The sequence below is a fragment of the Coenobita brevimanus genome, chromosome 21 (genome assembly GCF_032717465.1).
Source record: "Coenobita brevimanus isolate Jiangsu-jjx chromosome 21, ASM3271746v2, whole genome shotgun sequence".
In the NCBI taxonomy this organism is placed as follows: Eukaryota; Metazoa; Arthropoda; class Malacostraca; order Decapoda; family Coenobitidae; genus Coenobita; species Coenobita brevimanus.
In genome coordinates, this window is record NC_136974.1 from 38,272,463 (window position 1) to 38,285,856 (window position 13,394).

Below are 13,394 nucleotides of genomic sequence, written 5' to 3' on the forward strand. Positions count from 1 at the left end.
AGCAAAATATCAGGGATTCAATTTTTGTAGCCTATTTTTCACGCAAAGTTACGCCAAATACTGCATAGGTGTCGTAAAAACAAATTTTTAATAGCAAGGCTAAGCAACATCTATATTACAAGCAAAATTTTCATGCCAGTACTTTCATAGGTCAATTTACACGCAAAATGATATGCAAGAGCTCTTATGATGGATTACAGATGGTTTTATGGATTACAGATGATTTCCTGTCATGGCAACGCATATTTTAACTCGTTAGCTTTCCTTCTACCATCCAAGAATAGCATATTATAAATTAACAAAAGAAATCGTTCGAAAATTAATATTGCAAATATAAAACGAAGAACGGATATAAAAACCTGGGTAATAATAATAATAATAATAATAATAATAATAATAACAATAACAACAACAACAATAATAAGGCTGAATTTTGCGTAATGTGTGCTTAGAATAATGCTGATGTTAGGAAGACCCTGCTGAATATAATTACAATTGCGAACACTAATGCAACACTACTACTACTACTATTACTACTACTACTACCTGTACTATTACTCGTGGATCATAACATATCCGTATCAATGAAATTATAGTAGTAGCCTACAACCGTATCATCTGCAATATTAAATAAACGTCATTCACAGGCTACGTCCTTGCTTCCATTAAGAACATAAGCCATTCAACAACTGGGGTTATGATGGATGTGTTTATTTACTATTAAGGTAACTCTAGTGGAATGACACCGAACCTTTAAAAAGAGCATAGTGACAAACAAAGCAAATCTGAAACGGCCTTACACGTACAGTACATCACCATTTTAATGGTTCATATAATCAATACACTATTACACTAGCTGTTGGGAGAGGCATATATGCTTGAAAATTCGTTCCATGTTTCAAAATAATGGGTAGTGTTGAGGAACTAGTTTTCCTGGCGGAGGTGATGGCGGTGCCGTGACCACTCCCCCCTCACTCCGCTCCAAAAGTTGCCAAGTTAGCAATGTCGCGCTAGATCTAAAGGGATTTAATTCCATTTAGCAAGAATGTTTAACGTCTAGCAGAAAGAAATGAAATACTTTTCTAGCGGGTATTACATAACTTTGAATCATTTTAAGGGTTTTATTACTTTTTCTATCAAATTTCCGCACGTTTATCGTGTGCAGCGACATTCTAGCGATTTTTTAGCGATAGTTCAGCATTCTTTGCTAAGAGGGATTTGGCAACCCTATCTCTCCGGCTGGCTGGCTGGCTCAGTGTAAACAAAGCCGTCGAGGGGGAAAGACGCAAATCCTTCACTCCCGCGCACTGTACAAATTCTATCTGTGATATTTATAAAGGCCGGGTTTGGGGCCTTGATCTCGGGGAACCACCTTACTTCCTCCTCCAGCCCTGCCCCCCCTCCCTCTTGCCTTGCCATGAGAGGCCATTGCCGAGGGAATTATTGAAAAAATCAACACCCACCAACTCGACAAAAGCATCATCCTATCGATTTGGTCTCTGATGCATTCTACACTGGAGCTCTCCGCCTCCGCCATCTCTCCCCTTCCTTTCCTCCTTTGCTAACCAGGACGGAACAAGACGCCAAGATGCAGTAAAAGGATAACTTGGCAGGTACGATTTAACCAACGCCCAGGTACGGTACGCTGCGATACGGTACGATACGTGGTGTGATACGTAGCCAGGAAAATTATCATAATGTATTTCTAGGTGGACAAGGAAAGGAAAATATAAGAAGCATGAAATTTTCCGTATCTTGTTCTTCCTGCGAAAATGAAACTAAAAGACGTAACTTCGTAGCACTTGTACCTTGGCGATTTATTTTTCATATTACACGGTAATGGTCTCTTTGTATGCTGCTTTTATAATATTAATGACCCAGTTTGCATCAGTAATTTACAAGATGATCCAGTGGTGTAATATGCTGACTAAATCGCTATGGAAGGAGCGTTACGAAAAAAGTTACGAGAAGGAATCAATCGTGAACATGTCCTACAATTCCCCAGGTACGGTAAATTACATAACTTCCGATTTGGGTGACGTCATTTCCGTATTCGATAAATGAATTGAGAACTAATCGTGACTTGCAATTTTTGGGGGGTGCAAAAAAAAAAAAAAAAAAAAAAAAAAGCACCCAGCATTTATAACTGGTGATTTGACAAATGCATGTTGATGAAAATGGTTTTGGAAATTAGCCAGATTTTTATTAGAGTTTAAAAGTAATGCTGAAGCTTCTGAAAATAATAATGAACTGATACTAACCCTCGTTACTACTGGTGCTTTCACTTTTTTTTTTTTTTTTCCAGTGAATAAGATGCCAAAATTTGCTAACATTCAATTCCCAGACCATGAGGGGTTTTCTAGTGGTGAGGAAATTTTCAAGTGTTAGTGAAAGTAAAGAAATAAGTTGTTTATGCATTTATTTATATTTGTAGCTAAGGACGTTCACTCATTATACATTTATTATATTTGTAGGTACGTTTACTCATGTACAATAATAAATATACGTACAGACGTTTTTCACTGGGTTTACACGTTTATTCATTTAGTTGCATTTTCTTGGTGCATCCTATATACATTCTGTCACCAGTAATGATGAAAATAGCAGCAGATTATACGCAGTCTTGATGCATAGTTGATTGATAATAAAGTGATTTTAGCATCGAAAGTCATATAACCGTACTGCCAAATCCTAAATGTCCCTCTTCTGAGGAGCCTTTCAAATTCATCGCCTAGTGGAGTTGAAATAGGATTAGAAGGATAATGACAGTGGATTATGTTTGTTTGGTAACAGGGTTTGGGGATGATAGTGCTGTATATTTATCACTTTAGAAATGGGGTTAAGGAAATAGTGGATTATTTATACTAATCTGACTACCAGCAAGATTTTATTCAGCTTCATTGCCAGATACTGAAGAACTTAAAAACACTTAATCTTATGCATGAATACATTTACTTTCTTGTCATCACAAAATAATTTTATTTGGCAAAGTTAAACCTCATAGCAAGGTAATTAATTTTTATTGACACTTAAATTTCTTGTTTGGCTATCGTAACCAAATTTAACCTGTGCCTTTTAAACCGGCTTTGTTTATAGCTGTTTTGGATGATAATGGTTAATAATGAGTGATAGGCCTATACTTTTTTTTTTTTTACTCTTGGCTGAAAACTGCCATCTTTCCATAATATGGAAATATTTAACAGATTCGTATCAACAGATCAAGACTAGAATAAGATGCTAGTCACAAAGAAGTGGCATGGAAATGATGTAAATCCATAGTACTGTACGGTATTGTCTTTTTCTGCCAGTGAGCTAGTGAATTATGCTACAAATTGACAATAATCTGAGCCAAGTTAAGATGAAATGAGTAACTTTATTTTTTTGTTGGCGGCCATTTTCATGACTTGCGTTTCTGGTTGCACTCTTGTTTTAATCCCTTGACAGCGATACATCTCCAAGGAAAATTATATCATCGAACGGGAGAGAGAGAGAGAGAGAGAGAGAGAGAGAGAGAGGAGAAATTTACTGGATGTTGGTACGAATGTCTTGGATACTTTCCAAAATATTTATGGTTTGGCGTCTTCAGTGTTACGAAAACTAAATTGTTGAGATCAGACATTTAATAAACTTGAGAGAGAGAGAGAGAGAGATTATTTAATACTATAGAGCTCAGTAATTAGACTATAGCAGTAAAGATCGAAAGTCATTCTTATTCCTCACCTAAATATAGTGTACCTGGATAAAAAGCTTTAAAAGTAATACCCGTGATAATTATATTTTGTCTGCAGGGGAAATACATGCATAATATTAAGACTATACGAATTATGTGGTTCATGTGCTTGTGTTATTTTGTTATCGATATTTATGAACTAGTAATGCGTTTAGAATTGATGAAAATGAGTGATATTTATTGTATACCGAGACGAACATCCTGGTAATTACCGTATATTTCTTAAACAGCGTATACGAAAATCCACTTGACTTAAGTAATACCAGTGTGTGTGTGTGGGTGTGTGTGTTATTAATGCCTATGAAAACATGTGTAAAAGGAAATCCATTTAATAATCCCTTATAACAGTTGCGCGATATACCGCAACTTGTGTTTTAGGCGTCAATGTGTTTAAGATTATAGGAAAATCACTGGAACACACACACACACACACACACAAATTATAATTACTGTATACTCCACTGATATGTCCGACTCGTTCGGTGTGTTTGAACTTAGTGTGGGATAATACGTGGTTGTTGACCTTTTTATTTATATACCTGTGAACATTTTAATATGAGGGGGGGGATTTTTACAAGTCCGTAATATGAGACATTTCGTTTGTTACCGATTTTGTGAAAAGCCGTGTCAGTGAATAAGAATCGTAGTAGTAGTAGTAGTAATAGTAGTAGTAGTAGCAGCAGTATTAAGTATTTCGGTGAAAAGAAATTGAGAATCCCTTCAGCCCGCTTACATTTTTTTTTTTTTTCACTGCCAGAATTTTTACCCCTCCCATTGAAGAGTTAACGAAGGATATACCGGTATCCCACCCTTAATGTTCCCCCCAAAATTACAAACAATTGGCTGTAGACAGCATGAATAAAACAGAAATTAACGGTGCGTCACGGGACAGACGAGGTTCAGCAGAGAATGTTGATGAGCTGCAATGACGCAGCTATATACTACAGGCCATAGTTATTACGTGGGTGAGTCACAGTATTACTTCAAGTACTACAACTGCAGTATATTCAGAGTTAAGGTTATGATTTTTTTATTCAACAATATACGGTACATACTTTGATGTTACTTTTAGCATGTAATTTGATACGGAAGTCTGGTGTGAGGAATGGAAAATTTTTGCCAAAGGAGCTTCATTTGTGAACAAAAACCATTTACTTCTGAAAGTCCTGATTGACATTAACTCTAGTGCTCACAGTTATCCTCAAGCAAATTGTTTACAAAATACGTAGACCTAATATATTCAAAATGCACTTGTTTGCTAAATGAAAATCCTCATGATTCTCTTCCTTTCTTAGACCGGTACTAGGTTAAATAAAATTTGCCCTAAATATTTCTCCTCTTGATACCGAAATGAAAAGAAAATAAGACTAACATACCTTCTTGTGAAACCAACGGAACCTCGTAGGCCTGTCCTGACTGAAGCTGCACTCCTCATGTGTAGGCATATATCCAGTACCAACTGCAATAAAAATTAAAACAGGTTACATATAACTCCACTGAATGACTAAACACCTGACTTCACCCAGCTCGATAACGAATTACCCCCTTCCCCCTCCCCCCCCCCAAAAAAAAAGAAAAAATCTGATGTCATTTTATCCCCTTTTATCAGACATCGAGGATATCTCCTGCATTTTTTTTTTTCTCCAACTGCCAACCTCAATTTAGGCCAAGATCCCACCTGTTCTGTCATTGCTACTTATATTGACTCCAAATCTTAACATTTCGCGTAGGTGACTTTTTCTTTTTTCTTTTTCTTTTTTTTTTCTAGGTGGCGTTGCTGGCTGGCGTGGGTGGCGTGTAGCGAGGGCGTTGGTGGTGGTGGGTGGCGTGGAATGGCGTGTGCCGGGGGGGTGGGGGTGGAGGGGGGTGCAGGGGCGGCAGTAGGGGGGGCCAACAACAAGAGTAGTAGGGACCTTCTCACCCCCCTCTTGGAAGCCCTCGCACTTGAGCACAAGTACCAGCCCTCACTCGCACTCCCTCTCACTGCAAAGGTAAGTTTTGGCCTCTCCTGACGTGTTATTTAGAATCTTTCTCTGCCAGCCTATATCATCCTCCCTTCACTACCTACCTATTTACCTGTCCACCTACCCTCCTTCCTACCAGTTTACTCACACGCCCTCACCTTTCAAAGGTAAGTTTTGGGATCTTCTTTCGTGCTATTATCTAGTAGCTTTATCTGTCTGCCTGTACCTGCCTCCCTACCCTGCCTACCTACCTTCCTTCAGTTTTACTCCTTCACCGCCATGGTATCGTGCTGGGTCCTGTTTTGTTTTGGCCGTTATATATTACAGTATCTGGTATCTTATCAGTATGTGTTCCTACCTACCTGCCTTCACTCACACTCCCCCTCCCTTTCCCGGGTAGGTTTATGGGTCCCTCTTTGTTTGCCATACTCTCATACCTACCATCTTTAGCCATCTGTCGTTATCAGCCAGTTTGTCTGCCTATTTGTCTCCCTACCTTCCTACCTACCTACCTACCTACCTATTTGGCACTACCATTCACTGCCAAGGTGGCCTATATTAGGTGATACTGACTCTCTCTCTCTCTCTCTCTCTCTCTCTCTCTCTCTCCAAAGTCTTCCTACCATAATTCTGGCACTGTCTCACTGCCAAGGTAAAAGATGCTCTCTCTCTCTCTCTCTCTCTCTCTCTCTCTCTCTCTCTCTCTCTCTCAGGTACAACGCAGGCATATAGGCTACTGTTTGGACCTTAATGATCAGTATTAATTGAAGCTGTTTAACGAAGGAAAACCCATACATAAAAAGCCATACACTAGCGTAACAACCGTGACGGAGGTTTATAGCGTCCATATAACAAAATCACCCGTAACTCGTATAACATGGGTGTATAACGAAATCACCCGTAACTCATAATAACAGTGGTGTATAACGAAATAACCATTAACTCATATGACAAGAGTGGATAACGGAAATCACACGTAACTCTTATCAGGGGCTCATAAAGAAATCACCCGTAACATCTACTGTATATAACAGTAAATTTCACGTCCACAACATCCTCAGTAGAAGCCGTATAACGAACCCCTTTACCACCGTATAATGAAGAACAACCACATGATAGAAGTCAATAACGGGAGGCCATGAGTTACATAACACAGGTCTACAGTATAACGAAGCCCTCTAACGAAATCCTCCGTATGAGGAAGCCATTTATGAGAACCAAAACAAAGAGATTTAACGTAGAAGCCAAACAAATGCCATGTTTTTACGTTTAAATGTAAATATTCCTCATTTATGACACGATTACTTACACACACACACACACACACACACACACACACACACAGTTACGTTTCCTTGTAATAGTCTTCTTGGTTACTAATGAAATCAACCTTCTAATCTGACCGCACTTGGCCATCAACTGAGCTGAAAAGAGCTAGGGATGTTTGTCGGGTGAAAACAAAGCGAGTAGAATAATAATAATAATAATAATAATATTATTATTATTATTATCTGCAGAGCTGTCAGTCTCACATCAGCATCACTCTATCCTACGTCACATGTTAGGAAGTTGGCACCTATTTCGCAACACGATTTTGTTTGCCAAGTTTGCGCAAGAAAAAAACAAAAAAAACAAAAGAACCTTCTTTCTTTTCTTAGCCAGATTTACAGAACGCTTAAAGGAAAAACATCATTGTTTCATTGTTAGATTTTGTTGGCGAAATTAACGTTGGAAAAGAATTTAGTGTTAGATTTATACTCTTCACTTTAACTTAGCCGAAATTTGCCATCTTCCTTGTTGACGTCGTGTAAGGAGCGATTAGCACGACAGTATGGTGCTAGTCACGATGCAGTGCTATATAGGAAAGGATGTATAACCGTAGCACTGACCTTTTGTCATTTAAGTAGATAAAATAAGCTGCAAAAGGACGAAAATATGGAGCTAAACAATGAAATGCTGTGGAAAGGATGTAGAACCATTGCACTGTCTTGTTCTGCCACTGAGCTACGTGAATTAAGCTGCGAAAAGACAAAAATAAGGGCCAGCTTAAGGTGAACGAACTATAGTTGATGAATGTTTAAAAGAGTTGAGCGTTTCTTTGTTGGATATTGTTTGCGAAGTAAAGAGGGGTGGTTTGGTGTTGCTGTGGATTTTGGAGATTTCGTAACACCTGCTCCTCGGCGATATATTTTGCATATTGCGCCTTTAAATATACCTTATATTTCCTATACTGACGTAATTTGCATCTGTTACAAATATAGTAAGAGGATGTTAAGGTATAATGTGCAAAATCAATCGCGGAGGAGCAGCGGTCGCAAATTCTTAAATGCTAGCGATACTACGGTACGATCCTCTGCAGTTGCGTTATTTTCAAAATTAAAAGGATATGATAGCCACACCTCCTGACTCCCTGGCTCCTCCCTCCCTCAGGTTCCTCACTTCTCCCTCTCTCGCTCCTTCCTTTCCTCCCATCTCCTTTCGTTCCTCTGCCTGCCGATCTCTCTCTCTCTCTCTCTCTCTCTCTCTCTCTCTCTCTCTCCAGATCGATGTCTAGATTTCTAGATGCTCCATAGATCCCAGTAAAACAAACTTGGACTCTCTCTCTCTCTCTCTCTCTCTCTCTCTCTCTCTCTCTCTCTCTCTCAGATGCTGCGTAGTGTTGCCAACTGTTATGGCAAAGCAGCATTAAGCTCCTCCCACACATTTGCCTCCTAAATCCTCCACCCACAACGAACAAAGCGCATCCTAAGCTCCCCAAATAAACGATAAACCACCGATAAATGACGATAAATAACCCTGAAATTAGCGGTATAATAAGTACTCCCCTAAGGGCCTCCATTTCAGGGCTGCCAACTGTTCCATCACTACTCAGAAACAACCAACGGAATGCTCAATATAAGTAATAACCAGATAAATAATAACGACTGAAAATGTTGATGAATAACTCTGAAATAAGATTTGTAATTGTTACTTCACTACGTACCACAATATAAAGTTGCCAGTTCTTTCAGTGTCGCATATATTAACCAGAACTCAGCGGAAACTCCTCAGGTGAACAATTAACCCCTGATAAGTAACGGTAAATAATGATAAATAACTGAAAAGTAGTTATACTGTAGGTGCTCATCCCTTACGGGCCTCCTTATCAGGGCTGCCAACCCTTCCACCCCCCCCCCCGCCCCCGCCCCTATGACGTCCAATGTATATATAAACTATCGTAACTCACTGAGCTTGAGGGCTATTGGCAAACTTTATGGGGCTGTTGGCAATGGCGAGGATTTTCTGAGGGTATTTGACGGTCGACTGATAGGGGAAATGAAATTCAAAGTTTGTCTAGTTATGAAGAATGTTTGCAGTGAGTGTGTGCGTGTACGTTTAGGAATTTATATGTGTCACATTCTGTGCGCTGTGTGCGAAACCTGGCGAACTCGATAATAACTGCCATAGCTGTTTGGCATACAGCAGCAAAGTATTTAGCGTAACATTTTTTTTTGTTTCCTTACGTCATCATCATCATTCATTCTCTCTCTCTCTCTCTCTCTCTCTCTCTCTCTCTCTCTCTCTCTCACACACACACACACACACACACACACACACACACAGGTGGGGTAAGGTAGGGTCCAGAGTTAGAAAAAAAATAAGGACATGATAGATAGGTAGATGCCCAGTAGAATGGGACACATTCACTTACTATTCAAGGCCCCGGAATCCAGACCACCTTACAGGCATAACCATCTTTACACACGCATTTCGTGATACGTGAATCCAATGACTGTCGAGTTTTTTCTGTGCCCTCTGGATCCTACCCCATCCTATCCTTGAGTGGGAAAAGGGGGTTTGATGATGATGGTCCTTTTTTGCTCCATCAGAAGTGGGGGAAAGATGATGACAGTGATGATTATAATGATGATTATGATGATCCTGCCTCACCCTCTCCTTAAGCGGGAGAAACAGGCTGGTATGATGATGATGATGATGTACCATATCCTAAGTAAGCTGCAGTCCTTTTGCCATCCCACTCCACCCTCCTGTATGCTCCTCAGACCCATCCTGATACAACCACAGTCATTCTTTCCATTTTGCTCTGTCATACTGTATATTAAGTACCTCCCAAGTATATAATTTTAAATCACTTGGTCTAGCATCGCCTGGCACCTAGCCTACTCATATCTTTTTCCCTATTACAGCAGGATGGTGGTGAGATCAGCATGAAGATGCGTAATGGGTCGGCTCATGTGCTGCGCTGCCTCAAGGTGTGGTATGACTTGCCACCCGACACATTCTTCAATGCCGTCAACATCATGGATAGGTTCCTTACCAGGATGAAGGTGAGCCCTTTGCTATTTGATATACTGTGCACTGTTCACTTTAACTAGGTGTGAAATTGCCATCTCTTCATCTTGAATGCTGAGCTATGGCAAGAGATTAACACTAACATATGATGCTTGTCATGAAAAAGTGCTATGGAAAGGATGTGGCAGGGCTGTAGTATTGTCTCACTGTGACATTAAGCTATGAAAAATAAGCTACAAAATTATGAAAGTTCCACGTGTTTTAAATGAATGAACCAGAGCAATGTGCCAGTGTATTCTCTTAATATTTACATTGAATTAGCCAATATCTTCCGACCCATATCACCCAAAGCTGCCCCAGAGCTCCCAGCTGCCCTACCATTCTCATTTGTTCCTTGCATTCTTCACACTGTCATATTAGGTCCCAGGATGTGGGCCCAGCACTAAATCCATGCTATTTTTATCTCAGTCAGGCTCTTAATTTTAGCAGTTTAATAGTCAGGATTCTAGGGGCTTGAATGCTGAGTGAATATGTGTGTGGCACGCTTTACTAGGCGTGCTGTAAATTGGTTCTTCCCCTGTTATGTTCTCTTCCCTTGCTTTCTAAACTATGCCTCACGTAATCCTTAGGTGGAAAAAGATGTCAAGATGATGATGAAGAAGTTTATGCCGGAAAGTGGAATGAGATGGAAGAGTACCTTCAGCCTGCTGTCAACCAGTTTCACATTTAAGATGAACTTGGGGCCACAACAAAACAACCACCCCAGTACTTACAGCATCATTTGTATGGTAAATGCTGTGATAAAAGACAACCCTTATTTAGGTTTGCCTGTATTTAATGTATTGTGTCCCCTCAGGCACAGCCGAAGCACCTGTCGTGCATCGCTGTCAGCGCGTTCCACCTGTCGTGTCAGTTCACCCCAGGATACAGTCACATGCGTGACGTGCCACAGGTGGTGCCGGATACGCGGGACCTCACCACCATCTCACAGGTATGTATTCTCGGCAGTTTAGGGGGCATTTTAGCGACTCTTCCTTATTATACTCAGTCTGCTTTAAATTGACATAATATTACCATCTTTCCATTTTGAATTCGTAGCTATTGCAAGAGATTAATACTAGAATATGGTGCTAGTCACTAAGAGGTGGTATGGAAAGGATGTTGAGCTGTAGTATTATCTTATTCTGCCAGTGAGCTGTGGAAAGTAAGCTGCAAAAGGATTAAAATCTGCATAGTGAAAATGAGTGCACTATAATTTTCAGGAAGTTAAATCCTCCATAAATTATACACATAGTGCCATTTAAAGCATCATTGCAACCATTAACCTGATTTTATAGTTCCTTCAGTTTACAGCACCGGATTTATAGAGGAAGTTGTAATATTTTGGAACATGTCCTGAAGGCATAGTAATGACATACATGAGGGGTAAAATTACTTCATTTCACAGCACCAGATTTATGGAGAAAGTTCTGATAGTGTGGAACACATCCTGGAGACAAAGTACCCATAAGGACAAACATGAGGGAAGAAGTACTGAAGAGGTGCCAGAGAGCTTCCATAACTGACAGTAACTTAACCCCCACAGTGCAAGTGTTCCTCGGGTGATGTGAGTCGCATGGAACGCATCATCCTGGACAAGTTGGCCACAGATCTCCGGTGCCAGCCGCCCATCACACCTCTCACCCTCCTGCGCCTACTGTACGCCGCCCTCACCCACCTGGCCTGCCCGCTCCTGCCCTCCCCTGCCCCCCTCCCGCCTGCCCTTACAACCCTCATCCACAAGCTGGAGATTGTGGAGTGTGACGCGGCGGCGGCAACCTACCGGCCGGCCGAGCTGGCACTGGCGCTGCTGGCCCTAGAGTTCTGTCAGGACCTGGCCAACAAGCATATCCATCATGCCTGTATCAACCACCTACAAAACATATGCAAGGTAGGTCTAACAATTCTTGCTTGATCTGTCTGTTCTGTCTCTCCTTCAAGGTATGTTTCATCCTTGTTCAGTATCCAATCCTTTCTATAGTTTCCATACCATATGTAGTGTAATGTTTCTTAGCTGCTTGATATGTCTGTTTCATTTGTCCTCTACAATAAACAGGATTTTGATATTTAATTGATGAGCTTTTGTTGGCTTGTGGTTTATATTCACTCCTTATTACTATGTTTAACTATGTAATGTTTTTGCAGGTGACATATGAGACCTTTGACCAGTGCCAGAAGGTGGTGGGTGAGCTGATGGACCAGTATGAGAACCAGCGTCACTCCCCGCACCGCCAGCGCCTTGTGTGGAAGCTGTCCAACCGCACCCTGAGGCAGCTGCGCCCCACCGACAAGTTTACCACCCGCCTCCCCACTATTGTTGAGATGCAGGGGCCCTCACACCCTCCCATCATACGCCCCAGGTCAGTTGTGCACCCGTCATATGCCACACCTCACGCCCAAAGTTAGTTGTACCATCATATCCCATGGTAAACCATTCCTCTAATGTGCCCCTAGTTTATCCATCAGCTATTCAACTCCTTACCATTCTTGAGGTGTAGGATCCTTTACTCCTCCTATCATATGCTCAGCTATCATATGTCACAGGTCAGTTATGTCACAGGTCAGTATGTCCTTTTATATACCTCAAGGTAAATTACATGCCAGAAGTTAGTTACCTTTCCATCATATATATATTGCAAATTAGTCCATCATATATATACTGCAAATTAGTTATGCTCTAACTCCCTACCATCCTTAAGGAGTAGGGCCCTTTACACCCACCCATCATATGCCACAGCTCGGTTATACCTTTCTATCGTACATCCTGACATCCCAGATTCTGTGACACTGGCCACACTATTTAGTATCTCTCTTTTTATACATTTCCTGTTTGGATCTTACCTAACCCTTTCTCTTGTGCAAATTAGAATTAGGATGATGATGTTATAAGATGATGATGATGGTGTGGATGATATATATATGTGAACAGTGAATAATGTGTTTCTTTTGCCAGCAGGATGGACAGTGAGAGCTCCGAGATGTACATTTCTTCATCCGAGGAGGAGATGGATTATGACTACGATGAGGAGTTCCCGCCACTGCCCGCACCAGCTGCCTCCCTCAAGTCACCCCGCAAGTCCCCCAGCCAGGCACCCCACAAGAAGAACTCATCCTTCCTGCCCTACCCTCAGCTCAGCCGCAAACACAACCGCATCGCATAATTCACATGGACCCACCAGATGTTTATTCTTCCTCCTAATGCCAGCATGAGGACCCAGAAATGCTGTGGTAAATGGTTCATCTTGTTCATTAATCTCCATCTTTCCTGCCCTACCCACAGCTGAGCCAAAAACACAGATGCATTGTATAACTACCCACAGTAACCCCCAAATAACCCTAAACCTAACTGCATCGCTTAATTCTTCTCC

At 41.0% G+C, this 13,394-nt stretch overlaps 1 protein-coding gene across 1 annotated transcript; it reads left to right on the plus strand.

The window, feature by feature from the left end:
• Positions 1 to 5,562: 5,562 nt before the first annotated feature.
• Positions 5,563 to 13,187, plus strand: LOC145392171 (cyclin G-like). The gene is made up of 6 exons (XM_080266620.1): positions 5,563 to 5,721; positions 9,882 to 10,022; positions 10,844 to 10,978; positions 11,573 to 11,917; positions 12,172 to 12,386; positions 12,983 to 13,187. Exons 1-6 carry the CDS (start codon positions 5,563 to 5,565, stop codon positions 13,185 to 13,187), a joined length of 1,200 nt encoding a protein of 399 aa, XP_080122746.1.
• Positions 13,188 to 13,394: the final 207 nt, after the last annotated feature.